This window comes from Mastigoproctus giganteus, chromosome 5, assembly GCF_048544385.1.
Source record: "Mastigoproctus giganteus isolate SK-2022 chromosome 5, ASM4854438v1, whole genome shotgun sequence".
Taxonomy (NCBI): Eukaryota; Metazoa; Arthropoda; class Arachnida; order Uropygi; family Thelyphonidae; genus Mastigoproctus; species Mastigoproctus giganteus.
This window is the reverse complement of record NC_143579.1, coordinates 96,394,626-96,421,442: the sequence shown is the minus strand read 5'-3', so window position 1 is coordinate 96,421,442 and position 26,817 is coordinate 96,394,626. Positions and strand designations below refer to the sequence as shown.

The 26,817-nt window shown below is 40.8% G+C and overlaps 1 protein-coding gene across 1 annotated transcript in view; it reads left to right on the top strand.

Moving 5' to 3' along the window:
- The window catches only part of LanA (laminin subunit alpha), a 1,178,005-nt gene extending 1,152,433 nt beyond the window's left edge, over positions 1 to 25,572 (top strand). Inside the window, exon 61 of the mRNA XM_090374120.1 lies at positions 25,274 to 25,572. Coding sequence (XP_090230246.1) covers positions 25,274 to 25,539 — 266 coding nt within the window. The 3' untranslated portion in view covers positions 25,540 to 25,572. The remainder of the gene's footprint in view (positions 1 to 25,273) is intronic.
- Positions 25,573 to 26,817: the final 1,245 nt, after the last annotated feature.

Here is a 26,817-nt window from a genome sequence, read left to right as displayed (position 1 = left end):
TATCGGGTTCCCATTGCAACAAAAGGCTGATTATTTCACACTGATGAGCCTGGGTATCAGTGATTTTAAATGTAGTAATGGTTGGCTTCAGCACTTTAAACAGCAAAACAACTTAGTCTCGCTTGATATCTACGGTGAATCCAGAGGGGTTGATCAGGAGAAACTCTACATTGGGTGGAGTCTGTGCAACCAATTCTTGGCATATATGAAAAAAAAGACATTTTCAACATGAATGAAACAGGAATATTTTACAGTTTGCTTCCACAAACAGCAAGTGTTTTATTAGCATCAGCCAAAAAAAAAAAAAAAAAAAAACGCTCCCATTTGACCCCTCCGTTCGTTCCAAATACCTGTCCAGCTCAGCCTTAAATTCATTTAGGGTATCAACTTCCACAACAAAGATGGAAGTCTGTTCCACCAACCAACTACCCGCTGGCTAAAGGCAAACTTCCGCACTTCTATCTTTCCTCAATTTGAATTTATGCTCACTCAGGTGATTATTCAGAGCAAGAGGAAGAATCCCATCAGCATTGAGCATGCTCAAACCATTCAAGGCTTATACACCTCAATCAGATCACCTCGCAGTTGCCTAGTCTCCAGACACTGTAATTTGCAAAACTTAAGCTTTTCTTCGTAAGAACAAACCTTTGTTCCATTCACTAATCTTGTTACCCTTCTCTGTACTCGTTACAACAGCTCTACATCCTTCTTAAAATGAGTCCTCTAGACCTGTATACAGTACTCAAGGTGATAATCACCTCCTTATCCCTGCTAGAAAAATTTCTGTATATCATTGACAAGACACCATGAGAGACTCTTGCAGACCATCTGCACTGCTCAGAAAACTTCAAATCTGCCTGCACAATTACCGCTCAGAAAACTTAATATCTGCGTGCACAATTACCCCCAGGTCCTTTTCGTTCTCTACCACTGTCAGTGTAGTACCACAGAGTTAATACGTTACTCTGGGGTTACTGCTTCCCATATGTAGTACTTTACATTTGTCAATGTTAAACTTCATTTGCCACATCTCAGACCATCTGCTCAACTTTTCTAGATCTTATTGCAGCAGCATACTGTCATTAGTGTCCTTAACAACCCTGCCAACCTTCGTATCGTCTGCAAACTTGGACATTAAGCTTAATATAACATTAGCCAACGATGAGCAGTGTCCATTGATTACCACTCACTGTCTTCTCCCACTCAACCACCCCTTTATCCATAGCAGCAATTTGCCTCCAATGCCACACTGCTCGAATTTTTTCAGCAGTCTTCCATGTGCAACAGTATCAAAAGCCTTTCTAAGATCCAAATATATGATATCAAAGTCATTCCCTGCATCCAGTTCCTTTGTGACCACATCATAGTATCCAATCAAATTGGTCAAGCAAGACTTTCCATTAACAAAACCATGCTGTGTCCAAGCTATAACTGAAGTCTTGTCTAGATGATCCTGCAGTGCTTCTTTAACCAGTGCCTCCATTACTTTTCCTGGAACAGAAATTAAACTGACAGGTCTATAATTACTTGTGTCAGCCTTTGATCCTCCTTTGTGAATCGGGGTCACATTTGCACATCTCCAGTCCATGGGTACTTACCCTGAGTCCAAAGAAGCTCTCATAATTATGGCTAAGGGTTTGCTTACTTCCTTTGCTGCCTACTTTAATATAACTGGATAGATCCCATCCACCCCGGGTGCCTTTTTTATGTTTATCTTCAACAATTTCTCCTCCACTTTCCTCTCAGTTATTACAAAATCATCTAGCTCACTGCCAGAGTTGAATTCACCTCTGGCATTGCCCTCCCTGAATAACTCCTCATGTATGAATGTAGATGCAAAATACTCATTTAGTTTGTTAGCCACCTGAGCAGGATCATCAACAGTTGAACCATCAATATCCAGTGAACCAATCTGATTCATCTCTTTTCTTCTAGAGTTTACATTGGCAAAGAACTCTTTGCTGTTTTTCTTCGCATCCTTTGCCAAGGATTTCTCATAATCTGCCTTCGCCTGCCTAATCTCCTTTGTGACTTGGTTACAGACCAGCTTATATCTATCATAGGCTTCCATGTCACCCATTAATTTATATGTATCCCATGCATTTTTCTTCTGCCATATGTCTCATTAGTTCATCTGACATCCATTTAGGCCTAAACCTTGAACAATATTTCTTAGTTGGTATGTAAAGCCTAGTAACTCCCAAGATAAATTCTTTGAATACTTCCCATTTTGAATTTGCTCTTGGTAACATCATCAGTTGGTCCCACCGTATAGAATTTAAATAGTCTCAGACCACCGTAGTCTCCTATACGAAAGCAAAAATCCTTCCCTTTACCCCTGATGGTAGTTACCTCTTTGAGTAAATCCCACTTCAGCACACTGTGATCACTGCCACCTAGTGGTTCCTTTATCTGCAGATTCTTAATGCATGAAGAATCACTACTAATAATCAGATCAAGAGTATTACTCCCTCTAGTTGCCTCCCGAATGTGTTGATGTAGAAAACAATCATCCAATAAATCCACAAAAGCCTTGCTAGTGTGTGTGAGTGACCAACCCACAAACAAATTCCAGTCAATATCTGGGATATTAAAATCCCCCATTATAAGACTCTCTGATTTACTGGCCCACTCTATTTCCCTGTACAGTTTCTTATTATACTCATCACAGTCATTAGGCCTATAACACACTCCTACTCTCAATTTTGATCTCCCAATGCTTATGTCACACTAAACTGACTCGACACTGCATTGTTCAGCAACATCGACTGGCTTCACTTCCTTGGATTTTATGTGTTTCTTAACTAATAGCATAACCCCTTCTCCCTTCCTGTACACATTGTATCCCTGAATTTCTGTTCTGCATTCCTTATATCTGTGTGACACCACGTCTCTGATATCCCAACAATATCTGCCTTTGACGTTTTGAGCAACACCTCAAATTCATCAAATTTATTTTTACATCCCTCAATATCAAATAAGAAATAGATGAAAAATAAATTACTGGTGGAATGAAGACTGCAACAATGCAAAAAAATAGAAAAACAGAGCATGGAACCTTTTCCCGAACATCCAACCACCTCCAATCTTATTGATTATAAATGTCTTAGAGCAAAATCTCGTTATATCAGACGTAAAGCACAAAAAGAAAGTTGGATTAAATTCACCTCATCAGAAAATAAAAATACTGATATCAGATTTATCTGGAGAAAAATAAAATGTTTAAACAATGAATTTCCTCCTTTATCCACCCGACTACTGAACTGGAATGGGCAAGAGCTTTCTACTCCTACAGAAATATCAAATGCACTGGAAATCATATTTTCTCAGTTGCCCTCTTCTATCGCTTACGATCAAACATTTCAAAAACTTAAAACAGTTACAGAGAAATCCAGACTAAATTTCACTGACAATTCTGTTCTGCCTTATTATCATCCATTTACCTTGAGTTGGTAATAGATTGCTGCAGCAATCCCTTACCGACTCAGGAAACGGTGCTGCTGGTCTTGATGGTATATATTATGTAATGCTCCGAAATTTCCTGTGACCACCAAATACAGAGGATGCGGAAAGATCAAGGAATGACCACCACATATCCCCAGAGCAATATGGCCTTAGTTGCTAATGCTCCTAAAAACCAAATAACAATAATAACAAGCTCCGAAATTTGGAGCAAAGATCACTCTCTTCGCTGCTCATATTTTTCAGTCGAATGTTTTCCAAACATACTTTCCCAAGTTTCTGGCTTCATTCTCATGTACTAGCAATTGCAAAACCTGGTAAAGATCATTCTGTTCCACAAAATTACAGGCCGATATCCCTTACCAGTTGTCTCAGCAAAACCCTTGAGAAAATGATACTTCGCCATCTCGCTTGGTTCCTCGAGTCCCAAAATGTGATTAACAACAACCAATTTGGATTCCGGAAAAACCTACTTTCTTTGGATCTCATGATCAAAGCTGAGACAAACATCAGAAATGCTTTCATCAAAAAAGAACATCTTGTCATGGTCTGTCTTGATGTTGAGAAAGCCTTTGACACTACGTGGCAGCACCGGGTGCCAAGCATTATAATGATCAAGCGATTCCCGTAGTGATTCCCTGCTACCGCTTATCTTTGTCCAAACTGTAAGGATAATCACCCAACTTTTTCCAAAATTTGTGAACTATGGAAGTAAGAAAAAAAATCCAGAAATATAAAGTTGAGAATAAAGTGACATATTCAGAGGCAAGAAGGCAAATACTAAAAACAGATCCAAAACGTTCATATGCAATGGCTGCTAAACAATTTCAGTCAATAGGTATACAAACAGATGGTGGCGTTCCCCCAAATAGGTCTATCGCTAATCAGTCACGCTCCATGCTCTCTGCCCCCAAACAGTGTCCTTCGCAACAAGCCTGTAATACCCCAATTACCGAGGGTGGGGCATGGCGCATCGTCCGTGCGGTCACGTTTCTTTGTGCTCTGATTAATAAGTGATTTTAGTGCCGATTAAACATGGAATTACTGTTCGGCAAAGATCTGGACTTGAAGAACTAATGATACTGAACTACCAGGTAATTTTATGTAAAACTCTGTGTGGATTTAAAGAACTTATCTGAGTTTTACTAATTTTACACTTGACAGCGTTGTGCCTGCACGTAGCCCGTATGCGCAGAGCCAATAGGGCTGCCTTCACGATCGTCATTATGGCTGCCAGACACGTTGTTTATTTCACGCTCGTAGATTTCAGTTTAAAGTGTTTTTCACAGCAAGAGTGTATACAGTGTTTCTTCAACTCCAGTGGACTCTCAAGGTGAGAAAACTTTCTGTGCTTTGTTGGGAGTTTGGCTGGTTGGAAGCGTCACTATTTGTATTCTTTATGTCAGACCGCAAGGTCACCTTGTGGCTGACATCTGGAATATAGAGAGGCGACCGATATAGCGATCGCCACGCTTCTACCCTGCTCTTGACTTGGGAGGTGCAACGGTGCTTGTAACCTTGGACAACATTTGTGTCCCAACATTTTCCACTAAACTGTGTGCTAGTTTTACCCAAAATAATGACATTTGTGTGCACCCCCCCCCCCTCTGCCATAGACTTATCATGGTAAAGGCGGAACATTTCTAGGGTAGATTCTACTGTCTTTAAATACCACTATCGTGTTGGCCGCGCCCAGAAACCCCACAGGGAAGTAGTCCCGTTGTTCTAGGTCTATTTTTACACCCGGCTATCTCCCTCCCCACATGTGACTGAGGGGATAGCCCAATGACTTAAAGGCCCACAACTCAAATTCTTTTGTGCTTCGCACTTGTGGCTGATTTTATTTACATAACGCGCACACTGCTTCTTGATAGTAGAAAGGAAATCCCGATAAACCGACGAGTCTCGGTCATCCGGAAATAGTGATATGGAGAGGAATACGGACAAAAGCAGAGACCCTCTTAGGGGAACCCAGGGCGACGAATGCATAATCATCACAAACCAACAGAACGAAGGGATGGATCCCCGCTCCGGGACCCCCCAAACGGGTAAGAAGAAAAACAAAAAAGGCTCTATACCAAAATTTGAGATAGAAACCCGTTCCCAGACGGAGATAAGGGAAACGCAGGAAAATCTCACAGCGATTACGACAAAGGAGACTAGCGACGACAAGACACAGGAAACCTTCCTGGATCCTACCTTACCCGAAGGTACAATGTATGAAAAATCCCTGTTCCTGAAAACTGCTCTAGAATCCCTCTTTAAAGAGCAAACAAACAGAGTCACCACTGCACTAAGGGCTCAAATAATAACATTGTGGAACAAACTCGATGCACTCCTTGTCGAAGCCTACCTCGAGAGCGAAAGGGCCAAGGCTAAACTGCAAGCCTACGCTGAATGTGGGGCAAAACAAATGCCACAGCGTGCACCCACATATGCACAATCGCTGAGGACCACTGCTCCAGATACCTCTCTACAACTGCCACGTGTGGCAACTACTACAAAACGCAAAACGCTCCTGCCGACTCCACACCTAGTAATATTAAAACCGACCTCAACAGCACAACACCAGACTAGTGAAGAGGTGAAACAAACCATTATGAAGAACCTCTCACAGGATCTTAAGACTACAAAAATCAAATCTGTCCGAAAAATAAGGAATACAGGTGTCATCATTGAAACCCAGACGAAGGAAGACGCAAACGAAATCCTCAACAACCCAAGGATCCAGACACTCGGCTTAGAGGCAGCGTCCCCCAAGAAAAAGGGCCCCAGTATAGTCATTTTTAATACCAGCAAGGATCTAACACCAGAAGCTCTGCAGAAGGAACTATATTCCAGGAACCTTCAGCATGAGTATCCAAACGTGGAACCAACGACACTAATCACCCCAAAATTCCAAACAAAATCCAGGACAGGAGACCACACAAATTGGGTAGTTGAACTTACACCAGAGGCATGGAAAACGATTGCACAAACAACCAGGGTTTTCATACATTGGGGCAGCCATCGCTTCAAAGAGCATGTGTCTGTTCCCAAATGCTTCCGTTGCTGTCGATTTGGACACACGACGCACACCTGTGCCCAGACAGAGCCTACTTGCGGCCACTGTGCAGAGAAAGGCCATGAATTTGGCACCTGCCCTAAAAAAGATGATCCGCCCACCTGTGTAAACTGTAAATCACAGAAGATGCCAGCGGACCACTCACTCAGGGACAATCAGTGTCCCATCTACATCAAAGCTAAGGGTGCATACCAAATGAGGATTGATTATGGACGCACGCCTTAGACCTTTTAACCTAGACAGGGTAAACTTCGCGCAGCTAAACGCACAGCGATCTAAGGCCGTGGCCGGACAACTCACCAAGAAAGCGAATGAACAGAACCTCGACATCCTACTTATCCAAGAGCCATATGTGCACAGCCGGGGGGTGAGAGGATATCCCCTATCCTACAAAATAGTTCAGGATAATAGAGACAACCCCCTGGGCTTGCATCCTGGTTAGGAACCCTAGTATCACTGTAACCAAGATTTCCAGCTACTGTACATCCTGGGCCGCATGTGCCCATATTATAACCCCGCTCGGCGAACTTTATGCAGTCTCACTGTACTGCCGCCCAGGGGGAGATATCCTCCCAGCTACCAGGTACCTGCAGAGTTTACTCACAGAATTCCAGAATGCCAGGATCGTCGTGGGAGCGGATGTGAACTGTCGATCCCCGGCGTGGTTCAGCCAAACCCGAGGGCATCACAGCGCCACAAATGGACAACACCTAGAGGAGTTCCTGGCAAACAGTACCTTCACTATACTCAATCAGCCAAATAACCCCACCACCTTTTCCAGCACAATGTGGGAAGCCACAATTGACATTACACTCGCCTCAAGGTCTCTGGCTGGTCACCTCTCGGGATGGATGGTCAGGGAAAGCTGGACCACATCGGACCACAGGGTCATAACCTTCACTCTTCAACGCACCATAGACAGACAACAACCAACCCGACAAATCCAACATAGATATGCCATACAGAAGGCAGACTGGTCTCTCTTCCAGACTACCTTAAGAGAAGCAGCACAAACCCTCCAAATAGAGGGGCTGAGCCCGGACCAGCACCAAACCGCCGTGGTGGATCTCATCACTGCCGCTGCAAACTGCTCAATTAAAAGGAAAAACCCAACTCCAGGGGCCGTCCCCTGGTGGTCGCCGGAACTACAACAGCTCAGACGCGAGGTGAACACAAGGAGAAGACTATTCCAGAGAGCACGACTTTCCTGGCCAGCAGCAGAAATAGACCAACTCCGCGACCACTATCGCACCGCAAGAAATGAGTACACGGCTCTAATCCGACTCAGAAAACAGCGCTCATGGGAGCAACTTGTTTCTACAACCGGAAACGAGCACCCCTGGGGGGTTGTCTACAGAATAACGACAAACAAACTCCCCAGGGGAGAAGTCATCCCTGCAACAAAGACGCCGCTAGGCACTTATACCAAGACCTGGCAGGATAATGTCAACAACATCCTGGACAGCATGTTTCCTGGACATATTACTCCCACTACACCAGAACAGCAAAAATTATGTCAAGACAATGATACCTATACTACCACCAATAAGGAAGAACCACTTACCATCACGGAACTTCATACTGCTGCAGGAAAACTGCGCAACAAGAAATCACCGGGTATCGACTTACTGGAGCCTGAAATCGTCAAGAAGACCATCGAGACAATTCCAGAGGTAATACTCACCCTCTTTAATCACTGCCTTAATGAGGGATGCTTTCCACAAGCTTGGAGGACTGCCAAATTGCGCTTAATCCTGAAAAGTCCAAACAAGCAACAGGACCTTCCGGAGTCATACCGACCAATAGCCCTTCTCTCTGTACTAAGTAAACTCTTTGAACACCTCCTCAAAGTTAGAATCGAAACTTGCTACATGGCTGCAGGCCTAGAATCACAGAATCAATTTGGCTTTAGGAGGGGCTGCTCCACTCTGGATGCCTTGGAAAACATTACCAGAGCTGCTGAAACAACAAACCATAAATATCTACTTGTAATCGCAATAGATTTTGCCGGGGCTTTTGACACCCTGTGGTGGCCAAGCGTCCTCGGCAGGCTCCGGAAGGCCAACATCCCGGCCAACCTATACCAATGCGTCAAAACATATTTTGACCACAGAATGGTCGTTGTAGAAACTCCATATCATTCTATTTCCAGACAGATCTTCAGAGGCTGCCCACAGGGCTCAATCTTGGGCCCGCTCTTCTGGAACATGGTTCTCGACGGTTTTCTAAATCTAGACCTAGGTCGTGTGGCAACTCAGGCATACGCGGACGACCTGACCCTGGTACTGCGAGAGGACAGCAGAGCCAGGCTAGAAACTTCTGCTACTCGCGCCATTGACATCCTACAGAAGTGGACCGACGAAAACAATCTCCGCATATCCTCAACCAAGACCAGCTCAATACTGTTAAAAGGTAACCTGGACATCAGGAGACCACCACAAATCCGCATCCAAGGAACTACAATTAAGCTGACAAAGGAACTAAAACACCTCGGGATTGTCCTAGATAATAACCTCTCATTCACCCCTCATCTGACCTACATTCAGAAAAAGATCAGAAGATACTCTGCTCTGTTCATGAGGGTCTCCCGCAAGGATTGGGGCCTGCGGAGGAGAACCCTCAAGCTATTCTATAAAGCCGTATTCCTGCCTGCCATAACGTATGCCGCTGGAGTGTGGTACCGGAAGGCTACCACGGCCGTCAACAGAAGAAAACTGGACCACACAACGGTCTATACTACTTATAATAACAAGAGCCTGCAATACTGTAAGCACACATGCCCTCCAGGCCCTGACAGGGACTCTTCCACTAGACCTTGAAATAGTCTTCCGCGGCCTAATATATCAACTCTCCAAGGGACGTGAGGCTAACCATCTGAACTTCACTTTGGACCCTGAAACTGACCACAAATTGGAACGCAAACGTCTCCTCACACATCTCAACCAGAGCTGGCAAACCCGCTGGCAGACATCAACCAAAGGTGAAATAACTAAAAAAAATTTATTCCTGATCTACAACTGGTGTACCCAAACTATCCACCTTGGCTTTCTCCTGGACTACTCGCCACCTACCTGTTGACCGGCCATGGCGCCATAAGAGAAAAACTCCATGGATTCGGATTGAGTGACACCCCCCTATGCCACTGCGGACTACGCGAGACATGGGGGCACTTGATGTACGACTGCCCACTGTACGAGGATCTCCGCTGCCGATTTATAACCACCACCCAAATAATGCTAAGAGACCAGGAATATCTGATACTAACTGAAAAAGATACTTATAGTGCCTTCACTCAATATGCGCAAGACCTCTTCACAAGAAGGCGGACTTTCCCGCATCCACCACCACAACAACAACCATGAAATGATATGTGGACCACCTTCGGACAGGACACAGCCTCACGAGTGACTTTCTATCCAGCTGAATTCCAACCAGCCCAATGAGACCGCAGAGCTTTCTGCATATGCCAGCCATAATGGCAATCGGTGCCGGCGCTCTTGCTGGACCCATCTTTCTTTCCCCCTCCCTTGGCGGTAGGGGAGGAGACAGGATTTTTTTTTTTTTTTTTTTTTCCCCTCCTGCCTTCTCCCCTACTCGCCAACCCATATTTCCTCCTGGTAGGGCATGGGCATGCCCCACTGACTTTTAATGGGGTCGCCTCCTCTATCGACCCCATTTCTTCTGTCTTTCTCCCCCCAGTCTTCAGTCTCCTCTCCCTCTCTACCTGCTCACCAGCGTATATCCCACAGGTCAAAATTTAATAGCTCCAAATTAAGTTCGCTCACATTTCAGTCTTTCAATCTAGCGATCAACCCACGCAAACGTTTTTTTTTTTTTTTTTTTTTTTTTTAGGTCCTTGCCACTGAAATCTCAGGAAACTAGGTGGCAGGGCCTGCCAGAGTAAATAACTGTAATACTAGTGTACCTGGTCTGCCTCCACGGGGCGAAGTGTGGGCAACGTCGGGCCTCAGCTGGGGTCCGGCGGCTAAATGGCCAGAAGAACAACGGTACACAACATCACACACCTCAAGATCCATATACTTTTAAATCTCTGGCCTTTACAGTGAACTGTATCACACCACAATGTAAACTACGCGGAGATGGGGGAAACCCCTGGTGCCGTTTGACCCTAAACACACTTTACACTTTACACTTTACCCCAATTACCATTGCAGCCAATGTATCTCCAACAGCAAAACCAAAAGTGACAGAAACCATGGTACTGAAACCACCTGGCACCTCCGTAGCCAGGTGAGCAGGAGCAGCAGTGCATAGCACACGCTTCTTGATTAGACCGGGGTTCGAGCACATGACCACTAAATACAGAGGATGCGGAAAGGTCAGCAAATGACCACCGCATATCTCCAGAGCAATATGGCCTTAGTTGCTAATGCTCCTAAAAACCAAATAATAAACAAACAACTGAAACCACTAAATTCAACCAGAATGGATATTGACCAGCACAATGACTCAGAAGATGCCATATTAGAACTTCATTCGACTGATGAGATGGATGTCCCTACTTTCCAAAGAAAAACAAAGGAAAATCGGATCGATGCAAACAAGTCACCACTAAAAAACAGTCAGAAACAAAAACAACCAACAAAACCACTTAATGGAAAAAATCCTTCAATGGAATTGTAGAGGATTTCCAGTATAAAAGCAATTTACATGACCTCATCCACCGTTATGATCCAGTTTAAATTTAAATAAGTTTCCCTACATGCAACTTATTTAAATTCACAAGTGTGTCCTACTATAAAAAATTACACTATCTTTAGAAGAGATAGAAATATTAACTCGCCAGCCCATGGAGGAGTGACGGTTCTTATAAGAAACAACATACCATCCAAACGTATTGCTTTTCAGACTCCTTTTGAAGTAGTGGCAGTGTGCATTGAAATTGGCATCACTCTTACAATAGCATCTACATATATATATATATATAGATGCTATTGTAAACAAGTCCTCGTAATTTCTCATTTTCTTCAGATGACCTAGAAAATCTAATAGAACAGCTACTGTCTCCTTTCTGCTTACCTGGAGACTTTAATGCTCATCATCCAATGTGGGGATCTCCAACAATTGACAAGAGAGGCAAGTTAATAGAATCCTTTCTTGATTCTTATCAACTTACCCTTTTTGAACACTGGTGAACCTACCTATATTCATTTTTCAACAGGATCCATGAGTGCAATAGACCTGTCAATCTGTTCTCCCTCCGTATATAGTATTATCTACAGAGTGGTCTGTTCTTGAAAATCCACTAAACGGTGATCACCTTCCGATTCTCTGCAAGCTGCAAACACGGGCAAACTCACCTTCACTATGTTGCTCCACTTGGAAATTTTGTAGGGAACACTGGAATGAATATGCATCTCATGTCCAGTTAGACAAAAAAAATAATCCAATTCCAACCCATACACAATGTCACAGAACATGTAACTAACCAAATATTACAAGCTGCTACCTCTGCAATACCAAAATCTTTACCCTAGAAACGGAAACATAGTAATTACTGGTGGAATCAAGATTGCACACACGCCAAACAGTACAAAAATAGAGCTTGGAATTTATTTTGTAAATTTCCCACAACTAGCAACCTAATTAACTTCAAAAGACTGAAAGCCAAGTTCTGCCAAATAAGACGAAAAGCAAAAAAAGATGCCTGCATTAGCTTTTCCTCGAGTATAAACAAGGATATGGACAGCAGAATTATCTGGAGAAAAATATAAATGCTTAATGGCAAATATGTTCAGTCCCCAGCTACAATACTAAACTGGGAAGGGAAAGAGTTGTCATCACCGGGAGAAATAGCAAATGCCTTAGCGGAATCATTTGCCAGTATATCAGCAATAGCCACCTACAAACCAACATTTCAGCAAATTAAAGAAACTGCAAAGCAGCATAAGATTAATTTTTCCATGATAGTTTCACACCCATATAACCAGCCATTCACGTTAACAGAATTATTTGATGTTTTAATTTGATGTTTTAATATATAAAACATCAAATAGTGCTGCTGGTTCAGATGGGATCTATATAATGTCAAAACAACTGAACAACAGAACAAAAAGATCATTGTTAAACTATTACAACCAAATATTCTTAGAAAATGCTTACCCAATCTCCTGGTGTCACTCAATAGTTCTAGCCTTCCCAAAGCCCAGAAAGGATCGTACTTTTCCACATAACTATAGGCCAATTTCACTGACTAGTTTAGGCAAAGCCCTGGAAAAAATGGTTCACAGGCGGTTAATGTGGTTTCTAGAAATTAACAACTTGCTAAATAGTAACCAGTATGGGTTTCGAAAAAACTGTTCCACTTTAGACGTAATGATAAAAGCAGAGGCAAATATACGTAATGCCTTCATAAGGGGACAGCATCTGGTCATGATTAATCTCGATATTGAGAAAGCCTTCTATACCACCTGGCGATATGGTGTTCTTCAAGATCTTCATTCTTTCTGCTTGAGAGGTGATTTACCGCAATTTATACAAAACTTCCTATGCCACAAAACTTTTAAGGTCAGATACATGAATAATTTATCCAAAACATTTGAACAAGAGGAAGGTGTACCACAGGGTTCCATTCTCAGTCCAACGTTATTTGCAATAAGAATCGCAAACATGACAAGGGATGTACCAAATACAGTATAATCATACATGTTTACTGATGACCTCATTATCTCTACTCAATTCCAAACTAAGAACACCATTGAAAGGCAACTTCAAATTGCTATAGCTGAAATATAATCATGTTCATTGCGGAATGGTTATTCCCTAGCAGAAAAGAAGTCTACTGCTATTCATTTTTGTAAAAAACGGAAACTACATCCGGATCCAGAAATATTTTTAAAAAACAGCCTAATTCCTGTCACTAAAAATTTTCGTTTGTTGGGGTTACATTTAGATAATAAACTTAATTTTTCTTCCCATATAGCATACCTCCGGAATACTTGTCTTAAAAATCTGAATATCCTAAGAGCTGTCTCTGCTATGTCCTGGTGCTGACAGAAGCTCTCTCCTACATCTCTATAGAGCTTTAATAAGATGGCGCTTGGATTATGGAGCACCTGTCTATGACTCCACCAGGAAAAGTTCTCTATTAGGTCTGAACACCATCCAGCATAGTGCCCTTAGGATAGCTGTTGGAGCCTTCAGAACATCTCCTGTTCACAGTCTGTATATTGAGACAAATGAACCCCCCTCTGGTTCATTTGTCTCAATATACAGACTGATACAGAAAAATTTTATTGTTTAATTATGCAGAAAAGGTTGAAAGTACTCCAGCCCACTCCAGTTGGCATTATCTGTTTGATTCTCAACACACGCTGCTATATCACAATAAACCTAATGAAAACTTAGGTCCTTAAGGTTGTCACAGACATTCTCTCAGATATGCCAGACAAGCTGTACTTGCTACCTGGGAGTCTAAAACGCTGATGGAACTGATATTTGGGTGACACTCAAGTCAAGTGGACCCAATTTCGGCGAAGTCCGGACGGTCTGTGACAGCCAAATCCTCTGCTTGCACCTTCACGATGGTGGGACTGTTAGTAATCCTGGGTATAACCTCCATGCACAAATACATGGTGGGTGACCACCCAGGTGTGAACCAATGTAAGCAGAGGTCGAGGTGTGGCACCCACACCACATGGAGGAACGCCGCCCCTCTATGTTACCAGGCAGTACTAGGTGGTAGATGACTCTCATCAACCGGTGAAATACCACCACTTTGCTTATTGGAGGCTTGAAGTGGTGGAACCCATGTTTAGTCTCTAGAGCTACGTTCCGGTCAACACTTCCCTTTCTCTTCCATCATGCAGCATGATTGATGACTTTTGAGGTTATGATGAACGTCATGGCGAGATCCAATATTCCTTACATTTCGAGGGTACAGCTCTAAAACGGTGTTCGCAGGCCGGCTGCTAGTTAGTACACCGGACCGAACCTATTGGTAACTCTCTAGGAGGCTTCCGGATCAGCTAGTGTATAATCTTGCTACTCTACTCTGCCAGATAGTGACTGGAGGGAGTCCGAGTAGTGTGTATAGGGGGGGGGGGATTTTGTCGAGGCCACGTTATGTCAAGGGTCTGGGTATATTCTTACCATGTGTACGCCATATCCAAAAATTTCATTACTTCATACAGCATGTCCCACCACTTTTTCTTACTATTGAATACACCATGAATTGTCAAACTAATAGAGCAAGCTTATCTGCGAAAAGATCTAAACCTCCCAAGCACTTCCTAATTCAATTCACAAATATACGTGGGCTCAATTCTAATCTCAAGGCCCCAGGTGCCAAGCGATTGTGACTGAGCGATTTATCTGTGCCTTATAGTGCGATTTCCAAAAAGTGATATATATTTCTTTTGCGTTCCTCTCGTTAAGTAATCTATTTATTTTATAACTACTCTTGCTACAAAAGTACCTGTACAGAGCAAGAAAGGCAAGCCACCTTTCTTTTTTCATAGTCTTATTACTAACCCCCTACTACTTCTCGCTTGGTCACACCAGGCACTGCTCCTGCCTCCCCGTGGCGGGGCCGGAAACCTTGGCAGAAAAGCTCATCTGCCAAGGGCGAAAAGGAGCAAAGATGGAGCAAAATGATTTTCCATCTTTAGAGCCGACAAGCTCTCGGCCACATACTGAAATTGATTATGACATTTCACAACCCAAGAGGTTGAAAACAAATTCAACAACAAAAGAGTTTCCTTCCTTTTTAATTTTACATTCACTTTCAGAACAACCTCTCAGCAAATTATCTCCTTTCCTCATCCAGAAACACCTGGAGAGTATTGCAGGATCTCCGAAGACTGTGAAGAGGCTGCAATCTGGAGACCTTCTTTTAGAAACAACAAAAAGTAGACATTCAGAGAAACTCTTACAACTTTCAAATTTTGCTGGGATACCAATTAAAGTATCTCCCCATGCTACCTTAAATACATCCAAAGGTGTGATTTCTAGTTGGGATTTGTTGAACGTGACAGAGGATGAATTAACCCAAGAACTTCAGGATCAAAATGTTATTGCATCAAGAAGAATCATGATTAAAAAAGACAATAACCTTATGCCTACCAGGAATATCATTCCTACATTTAATTCCCCAAACCTACCATCAACAGTAAAAGCTGGCTGTCTACTTTGCCGTGTTCGCCCGTATATACCCAATCCCTTGAGATGCTACAAGTGCCAAAAGTATGGTCACTCTCAGACAACATGTAGAGGAAACCCAGTTTGTCCAAACTGTGGATCTTCCGCTCATACTCAGTCTGAATATTTGGCGACAGAAAAGACATGTCCCAACTGTAAAGGTAACCATCCTGTATATTCTAAAACTTGTGAGAGATGGAAAACTGAGAAACAAATTGTTAAATATAAGGTTGAGAACAAGGTAAGCTTTCAAGAAGCAAGGAAAATAATTGCTCCTACCATGCCCAAACGTACTTATGCAAATGTTGCACAAAAACAACAAACAGTGTCCACCCAAACTGAAGTTACTGTCCCCTCAAACATATCAATCTCTGACTGGGCTCGAGCTGTCCTCTCTCAGCAACAGTCCAGTAACCCCAAGCATTCAGACCAGGCAAGTAACACTCCTCTTACAGTACCAGCGACATCTCCTACTCTACAGGAAGATCCAATATTAGAAATTCATGCAGAAGAAGAAGAAATGGACACTGGTCGGCCAGTTTTCCTAAAAAAAGACAAACAAAAATTGGAATGTCATAAGCCAGTCACCTTCAAAAAGCAGTCAGATACATCTCAAACAATTAAACACAAATAATGGCCTTCATTGTACAATGGAACTGCAGAGGCTTTCGTTGCAACACAGATGATATCCATAATCTAATTAACCAGTATTCTCCAGTTGCTCTCTGTCTCCAAGAAACTTACTTAACCTCGCGAATTTCTCCATCGATAAAGAACTACTGCCTTTATCGAAGAGATCGCAATACAGCAAATACTGCCCACGGTGGTGTAGCAATCCTGATAAATTCAAAGATCCCAAAGATCCCAACTAAGCATATCCCACTTCAAACTGAAATAGAAGCTGTTGCGGTTCGTATAACTCTCCATATTGCAATAACACTAGTCTCAATCTATTTACAGCCAAACCATACTTATTGTTTAAAAGAACTTGAAGACCTCCTCATACAGATATCTCCACCTCTCTGTATATTAGGGGACTTTAATGGGCACAACCCCCTATGGAGTGCTTCTAAAGTGGATACACATGGTCGACTCATTGAAAGCCTTTTAGATGCACTAAACCTCGCCATACTGAATACTGGCACGCACACTCACATTCAGCTCCCAACTGGACATACTTCAGCAATAGATCTTTCCATTTGTTCTCCAGTACTGGTCCCAACCATAGAGTGGTATGTTATAAACGATCCTATGGGCAGTGATCACTTCCCAATCGTATGCAAGGTATTGATAGCACAGATTCCTTTAACTAAACCCTGCAGGAAATGGAAATTTACAAGAGCAAACTGTGCAAAATTTCAGTCATCAATCTCTTTCGATGAGAAAAAAATCCATCTCCACCATATTGATGATGTGACAGATTACATCACGTCGCATCTCTTAAACGTGGCTAAAGATACAATACCATTATCAAATCCACCGGGCCGTAAGCACTATAATTATTGGTGGAATGAGGAATGCACCAAAGCAAAAAATAAAGCGTGGAATTTGTTTCAGCAGTATCCAATCACAGCCAATCTGATAAATTATAAGAAAGTAAGAGCAAAAGCACGCTTCATGCAGAGGCAAGCCAAAAAAGAATCCTGGACCCATTTTGCATCAACAATTAACAGAAATACTGACAGCAAATCAATCTGGAAAAAAATTAGACAGCTTTCTGGTAAGTTTCCAACCATACCCTCTCCAGTCCTCTCCTGGAATGGGCGAGATTTAACTAGTCCCTCGGATATAGCTAACGCTTTGGGCAATACTTTTGCTGAGATCTCAGCAACATCAGCTTATTCTACATCTTTCCAACGAATTAAAAACAGTCAAGAACAGTATTCTATTAACTTCCAAACTGCCCTCATTCTACCATATAACAAACCTCTACAATATTCTGAATTATTGCATGCCATTAAAACAGCTCATAATGGTGCCGCCGGACCAGATGGGATCTATTATGTCATGCTGCAACATCTTGATGACAAAGCTTTGCGCCTCCTCCTGGTCTTTTACAACCGTATTTTTTTAGAAAAAACTTATCCAGCTTCTTGGCACCACTCTATTGTTTTGGCGTTTCTGAAGCCTGGAAAAGATCCAACCAATCCCCATAACTATAGACCTATATCTCTGTCAAGCTGCCTCAGCAAAATCCTTGAAAAAATTGTCCACAATAGACTTGTCTGGATCATAGAGTCACAACATCTAATGAGCAATAGTCAGCATGGCTTTCGAAAAAACAGATCATGCTTAGATCTCATGATCAAGGCTGAATTTGCCATTCGCAATGCGTTCATTAAACACGAGCATCTGGTAATGGTTACTGTAGATATACAGAAAGCCTTTGACACCACCTGGCGACATGGCATACTTAGTGATCTTTATTCTCTCGGTCTACGGGGAAACCTTCCCATATTTGTACAGAACTTCCTATACACTAGATCGTTTCAAGTAAAATACCAAAATGACCTCTCTACAACTTTCATTCAGGAAGAAGGTGTTCCTCGGGGATCTGTGCTGAGTGCCACTCTTTTTGCTCTTAGAATCAATTCCATCACTAAACAGCTTCCAAACACAGTTGAGTCATATCTTTACGCGGATGACCTTTCCATTTTCTGTCATTCCCAAAGCATGAGATCAATTGAAAGGCAGCTTCAGATATCACTGAATAAAATACAACAATGGGCCAACCTTAACGGCTATCGACTCTCACAATAGAAAACAGTTGCTATCCATTTTTGTAGACAACGCAACTCCATCTGGATCCTGAACTCCAAATTTCCAACGTCTCCATCCCAGTCAATAGTAACATCAGATTTCTAGGATTAATCCTTGACAACAAATTAAATTTCTTAGACCATATTAAAAATGTATGTACTTCTTGTTTAAAAAAGTTAAATATACTCAGAACTTTATCTGCCCTAACATGGGGTGCAGATCGCACCTCCTTACTTTGGCTATACAGGGCATTAATCCGATCCCATCTCAATTATGGTGCTCCTGTCTATGATTCTGCCAGAGCAAGTGTTTTGCGCTGGCTTGATCCAGTTCAACACAGTGTTTTGAGGATTGCACTTGGAGCTTTCAGAACATCACCAGCACATAGCCTCTACATTGACGCTCATGAGCCCCCGTTAACTCTACGTAGGAAAACACTGCTACTGAAGTATGCTGTCAAAATACAAAGTTGTGCCTCGCATCCAATTCAGTCATACTTATTTAATCCACCATTAGAAAACCTCTACAGAAGTAAGCCTATATAGTAAAACCAGCTGGTCTTCGCCTTCTTGAACTGATGCAAGTTTGGAAAGTTTCCATTCATTCTGTACAAGAAGTAGTAACATGCACTCAACCACCATGGACTCTTACTCCTCTACCCACCTGTGACACTTACCTTTGCCAGTGGGGAAAAAATTTTCTTCAAGCATCAAATGTGAAACAACTTCATGCAATTCACACTCACAAATATTTTGACTTTTCTCCAATTTATACAGATGGCTCTAAATCTAACTCAAACATTGGAGCAGCAGCAGTGTTCCTAAATACCACTATTTCAGCAGCCCTTCCACCTGAATTCAGTATATTCTCAGCAGAATTATATGCAATTAAACTAGCCTTAGAAAATCTCTGTTCTGACTGCTCATTAAAATTTGTTATTTACACTCACTCCCTCAGCTCAATTATGGCATTATCTAACTCCACAGATAAAGTTCACCCTTTTCTAAATGAAATTAGAAGATTATTACTGCAGATTGAAGAGCGCCATCAAATGATCACCTTCTGCTGGATTCCAGCACATTCTAGAATTTCTGGTAATGAACTGGCCGATAAAGCGGCAAAAAATTCATCTACCTTAGATTTAACCAATATCCCTGTTCCAGCATCAGACTACCCACAAATCATTCGTGATGCATGCCTAACAGAATGGACAGCACTCTGGCACTCTCAAACAAATAACAAACTTTTTCAATTTAAACAGGATCCTAGAATTTGTCGTTCCAGTGTCCGTTCATCAAGACGAGAAGAGGTACTCCTTTCAAGATCAAGAATAGGCCATACACATTTGACTCGCCTTCATTTACTCACAGGAGATGATCCACCACAGTGTCCACATTGTTTTCTAAATTTCACTGTGAAACACATTCTCATTGAATGCCCACACTATAATCAAGACAGAAATACAACCCTGCTATCTTTGGTTAACCTTCGGAAACCAATAACTCTAGAGAATGTCATTGGTGACAATGCAAATATCCCTGAATTTTTTAACTTTCTGAAGAAAATTGGAGTTTTTAGTCATTTCTGATTTTTGCCTCTTCTGACATAACAAGAAATTCTCATATATTATTACAATAAAGGAATAGGCGCATTATAGCCAAAGCAGCTTATGCGCCAGAAAACCCCCACAACAACAAATCTAATCTCAGTGATGTCCATTTCCACTTTCAGTCTGCCAAACCCCATGTACTTTTTCTGACAGAATCTCAGTTATCGGTTGATTCAACTACTGCTCATCTCAGATGCCCAAATTATTCACTGTATGATTCCTTTCGCCTCAAAGGTGATACTTGTGCATATGTCCGTTCTGATATTCCCTGTCAGAGACTTGGCAATTTGGAATCTCCTCTCTTTGATCTTCTCTGGCTTAAAATCTCTCTACCTCATTGTGTCAAATTCATCTGTTGTCTCTACCGTTCTCCCAGCTCCACTAATCACTTGGAGCTCTTTGACTTCCTCTCTTTGCAACTTGACTTTCTCCAGTCCAACTTTCCTAACAGTGAGGTAATTTTCCTTAGTGATTTTAATGTTCACAACTCCAGCTGGCTTCCGTTTTCTAGTCACTGACCCAGCAGGTCGAGATGCTGAGGCTTTTGCAATTACTAATGACCTAGCACAGATTGTTCATTTGCCTACAAGAATACCGGACAATCCTAATCATACAGCCAATACGCTTGATCTTTTTCTCACAAACAACTCTTCTAAGTACACGGTCGAAGTGAGAGGTCCTTTAGGCACTTCAGATCACAACTTGGTGATTGTCTCTTCTCCAATGGAACCTTTATTTCATGGCTATTCCCAACCTCGTGTTGTTTGGCATTACAAGAATGCAAAATGGGATGACCTGCGAGACTTCTTTTCTTCTTTTCCTTGGTCGGATTACTGTTTCAAAACTTCTGATGTCAACGTTTGCTCAGATCGTGTCAGTAAAATTATTCTTGCAGGAATGGAATCCTTTATCCCACACTCCACTTTAAAATCTCGTCCTTTATCTAAACCTTGGTTTTCCAATAAATGTGCTAAGGCTGTTCAAGAGAAGAATGTTGCATATCGTAATTGGCTTGTTTCTAATTCTTCAGTTTCATTTTCTACCTACACCAAAGCTCGCAACAATTGTAAAGCAGTTATTAATCAGTCCAAACTAGAGTTTGAACAGGCTAAGAGTAGAAAACTTTGTTCTTGCCCTAATAGTAGCCGGCAAGAGACCACATTCTGGTCTCTTGCCAAAGCTATTGGCCGCAACTTTTGCCCATCTCTGCTCCGACCTCTGTCCAAACCAGATTGTTCTATTGTCACTTCAGCCAAGGATAAAGCTGACCTGCTAGAATCCCATTTTTCTTCCAGCTCATTTATTAATGATCTTGGTAAAACATCTCCCACCATTCCCAACACGCTCTTCATGTGGTCTTCCGTCAAAAGGATATCAGAAGGATTTTGATGAATCTTGATGCTAAGAAAGCTCCAGGTCCTGATGGTATTTCTCCACTTGTTCTCAAATCCTGTGCTCCTGAACCTGTGCTCCTATTCTTTGCCGCCTTTCCTAAAAAGGGTGACAAATCCCTCCCATCCAATTATCGTCCCATTGCAATTACTTCTACTCTTTCTAAAGTAATGGAGAAATCAATTAACCGCAAACTCTTAAACTACCTAGAAACCTTCTGTCTGATCAACGATCGCCAGTATGGATTCCGTCAGTGTCGATCCACTGGTGATATTCTGGCTTATGTTACCCATTTATGGACTAATTCAATGGAAAAGTTCGGTGAAACACAAGTAGTTGCTCTTGACATCTCAAAGGGTTTTGATCGTGTTTGGCATAAAGGTCTTCTAAACAAGCTTCCATCTTATGGTTTGCCAACTGTTTTTAGTGATTGGTTATCCAGTTTTCTCTCTGATCGCTCACTGAGGGTGATGGTAGATGGCTCTCTGTCTTCTATCTTCTCCACTAATGCCGGTGTCCCCCAAGGTTCAGTTCTTTCCCCCACTCTTTTCCTCTTGTATATTAATGACCTTCTTCCATTGACTGGCAATCCTATCCATAGTTTTGCTGATGATAGCACATTGCATTCCACTTTCCATTTTGAGAAACCTTGTCCTGCTCAATCAGCTTCAACTTCTCGAAAATCTGCTACCAATTCCTTAAATGCCGATCTTCAGGCAATTCTCCAGTGGGGCAAAGACAACTTAGTTGATTTCAACCCTTCTAAAACTCAGTCTTGTCTTATATCTCGCAAAAAGGATTCTTCTGCTCCTATGCTTATCTTTAGGGACACTCCGATTACTAGGCAAAATGATATATCTCTTTTGGGGATTACCCTGACTTCTAATCTCTCTTGGCACAAGCACATTACAAATATTGCTTCCTCTGCATCTAAAAAACTTGGTTTTCTCTTTCGCTGTTGGCGTTACTTTTCTTCCAAACAGCTGCTCACTCTGTATAAATCGCAAATCCACCCTGCCATGGAATATTGTTCCCACATCTGGGGTAGTGCCCCCAAAACCTCTCTCAGGCTTCTTGATTCCATTCAGAAGAGGGCAGTTAGGTTAATTAATGATTCATCTCTAACAGAGTCTCTCCACTCGCTTTCTCATAGACGTACTGTTTTTCAGTTACATGATAACTGAAATATATTTCAGTTATCATGTAACTGAAATATATTTCAGTTACATGATAATTTAAAAGATAGTGCCGCGTTGAAGTATGCTGCTTGACAGTGAGGCGTAAAAAGATTTCAATTTTTAATGTATTGCCTAAGAATTGATATTAGAGATAGAAAAGAGCAAAAAAGAATTTGCTTATTTTTTACATAATTTCTCATTTTATTTCATGTTTTCTATCTGTATATTTATTTTTATTATTTTTTAATTTATTTTATATTTTTATTTTTTGTATCTGTATAATGCAGTTATTATTTGTCAAAAGAAATATTTCATCAAAATATATGGCACATATATCATGGAAACCAATATCCTTACCCTTTGTTCAACACACATGAAAATAAATACTAATAATGATGAAAATTATCATTATTAGAATGCACACAGTCGAAGCTTGATATTCCATCAATGTTGAATATCAGATGTTGAAATTCAACTATTCCATCAATGTTGAATATCAGATGATTATATATGTGGCAGCACTTTTTTTGCCAGGAACTTAAAACCTGTTTAGAGTGTCTCTGAATAGATCAGAAAGAACACCTATTATGATATCACAAAGGGGGAAAATCCACAAGTATAAAACTGAATTTTAAATTGGAGAATAATAGTCATCCATGTGACTAAATGCATTACAAAAAACCACACAACCACTAAAATTATTTATTGTGGTGTATAAAGTGTTTACATAGTTTATTTCTTGATGAATATACAGTGTGTTCATTTTTAAAGTAAACCCCTGTTATTTGTATTAAGTACAATGCCACCAAGTAACAATAGCTAATGTAATTGTGTGGTTTTGTTTTTATGGTTTTTTTTTTTAGGAGCATTAGCAATATTGCTCCGGGAAATGCGGTGGTCATTCCCTGGTAATTGTGTGGGGGCACTAGTGGAAGTTGTTACATAACTGAAGGAAGGAAGAGCTACAGCTTTGCATTTCAGTTCTCACTGTACAAGCTGAACCACGTGACATATCCTTTTGCTGTAAGAAAACACCTGAAACTTTTTCTCTACCAAATCCACAGCATGCATGAGCTTCAATGTCAGAATAATGTTAAAATATTACAGTAAAAAAAATTTATAATTTTTTTACTGTAATCTTTTAACATTAATAACAAATTATAAAATTTTAACATAAATTTTATAATTTGGATATTATTTATTTCACTAATGAGCCATGGTTTCACTTTAGCAGTGATGTCAACAGTGAAAACTGGAGAATATGGAACACTGAAAATCCATACATATTTTGTAAAACACCCTTACATGCCCAAAAGATTGGTGTTTGGTGTGGCATATCTTGAAAAAGTATAGTTGGGCCCATATTTTTTGAACAACTTCTCACTTCTGATGTTTGCCAAGACATCATAATGCAGTTCACTGCATTGCTAGAGGAAAGTGAAAGAGACATCTTGTTCCTGTCATACTGCCAGCTCAACCACTGAAATGTTGCAAGTTTTTTTTAAGGGGATGGGGGGATCAAATCATATTACAAGACTTTGGCCACATAGGCCCCCAGACTTCTTTTTATGGGGATTATTAAACCTGAAAGCTTATGAGATCAATCCACAAAACATCCAGCAACTCAAAGTGAGCATTAAAAATACAGTAAGTGTATTAACCCGAACTCTATCTCATCATTTGCAACATGATAAAAATAGTGGATTTATGTATTGTTAACAACAAAGGATTCTTCCAACATTGTTTTAAACTATTACGTGTTACTTATTCTGATAATAAATAGTATTTTCCTTTGATCATTTTTGAAAAGTAATACCCTGCATAAAGAGATCAACTAAAACTTACTTTGGGATCAATCATTCAATTACAGCTGACTGGTTGCTACCTCTGACATAGAGCATTATTGCTGTGATACTGACAGGTCCAGTTCTTAATATTGCCACAATGTAAGGTAGCAATTGATTGTGCAGAACATCCAAACAGGTCATGGACTTGATGGCTTCAGGTACCACAACCAGCTCATATCATGAGACTGCCTCTGACAGGAAGTGCTCACCAGGCAATATTCACACTCAAACACTTCCATTGGAATGAAATATTGTGTAGATTTTAGGATTCATAACTCCATAGTAATTCCTACCATTGTTCTAGAGTCAGTGAAGGCAAGAATGACACCAGTTCAGAAGCCATTTCGCACAGGTGATTGTAATATTGGACTTATGAGCTGCTTCCCTACTATCAAATTCCAAGCTAAGCAGCTTTTTTGGATGGTCAGCATACTGATGGGTGCTCCTGTGTCCTCTTGTCATGTTTTGTGACGTTTTCTGCAGACAACAAATGTGAGGCTTGAACCACCCGCTTTATTTGTTTGTTGAACACATTCCATGAATTTAAAAGATATTCAGACCTTGTTTTCATTGAGATATCACCCAGTCTTCCATATTCCATATTCAGTAACTCTTCATTCAGTAACAGAAGAGTTACTGAATGAAGCATCTATTCACCAGTCCACATTCGAAGTCTGCAAAGACTATCTTCTCAGAAACATTGTGTGCATATAAATACACATAGCTATATCCATCTATTTATATATAATGTCATTTAAATTGCTTTTATTTAACCATTAATAATCTAGATGTTTCCTTTCAGCAATCAAGAATGGCAATGTGGTGACCCTTAGTGTTGATGGCAGGTTTGTTGATCCTGGTATTGGCATTGGTGGAGTTTTAGCAACAGATACTAATGATCCCTTATATATAGGTGGAATACCTGATCCCAGTAATACCAAAGGAGTTGAAACAACTGGTCATTTTGTTGGATGTATGCGGTATCTTGAACTAGATTCTCGTCCACAGTCTTTATCTCAGTCTACAGTTATTGGACAAATCACACTGAACTCTTGTCCTACAATATAAAATGTGCCTATAAAATATTTTCTGTCATTTAAATATTCCTGATCATTTTATTTTTTCATATTTTTCATAGATTCTCAATCTTGTTTTTACTACTGAGACAATATCATCAAATAACAGAACATAAGAGCTTATATTCTGTAATAGCAATGAATAAATTCATAGTGGATGGGTGAAATAAGGGTTTTTTTTTTTTTTTTGGCTGATGCTATATAAGCTTGCTTTCTTGCATCAATGTGCCTTTGCTAATGCTAATAAATTCATATAGCAGACTTTATGTATTAAAAATTAGCCACTGAGTTATGTGAATCCAAGAGACAAGTCTTATAGAAGTATACACCTTATATATGCATATGCTGTATTTTTTTGGAATATTTTTCAAAATACATGTTAACTCAGAGTGTGTGTTTTGAGCTAACCAGGAGTTATTAATAAATTTTTACAATTGCACAAATTATGCTATTCAAATAAATCATTTAAATTGCTCATTAAACCCATACAATAATCACATGTGAGAGCATGTGATTATTGTATAATTAACTGTATCCATGAGTAGCCTGCATCTGTCCGTGTTCAAGTGTATCAATGATGTTTCATCATCATGGAAAACATGATTTTCCTTTCCTTCCCTTTTTTTTTTAAATTTATTATTAATTTTCGTTACATCCTTTATATTAATGAAGATAGAGTGCCTCTGTAGCCAGGTGGGAAGGAGCAGCAGTGCATAGCACATGCTTCTTGATTAGACCGGGGTTCGAGCCCATCACCACCAAATACGGAGGATGCGGAAAGGTCAGAGAATGACCACCGCATATTCCCGGAGCAATATGGCCTTAGTTGCTAATGCTCCTAAAAAAAAACAAATAACTATAAATAACAATATTAATGATGAGTTATAAAACCCTAACATTTTGGTATTATAACACATTATTATTATTTTATTATTATTAGCCATATGGTGCAAGGAAACCTGAGGCTTATGCTGCACCAGCCAAAAAAAATTTCTGAATTACCCTGAGAGAGAGAGAGAGAGAGAGAGAGAGAGAGAGAGAGAGAGAGAGAGAGAGAGTCAGAAGTAGAAGGGAATCACTAAGAAAGAGAAGAATGATGATATCCAGCTCAGGACCCTGGGTGTGCTAAGCCCATACTCATTTCTTGTTGAATATATGGCTATTCTTTTTGCATAATTAGCTGTTGCTCTATTTAATATAAACAAAACATATATACACTTACAGGTGCAACACTAGGACCTAAAGACTAGAGAATGCCAATTTTTGGATT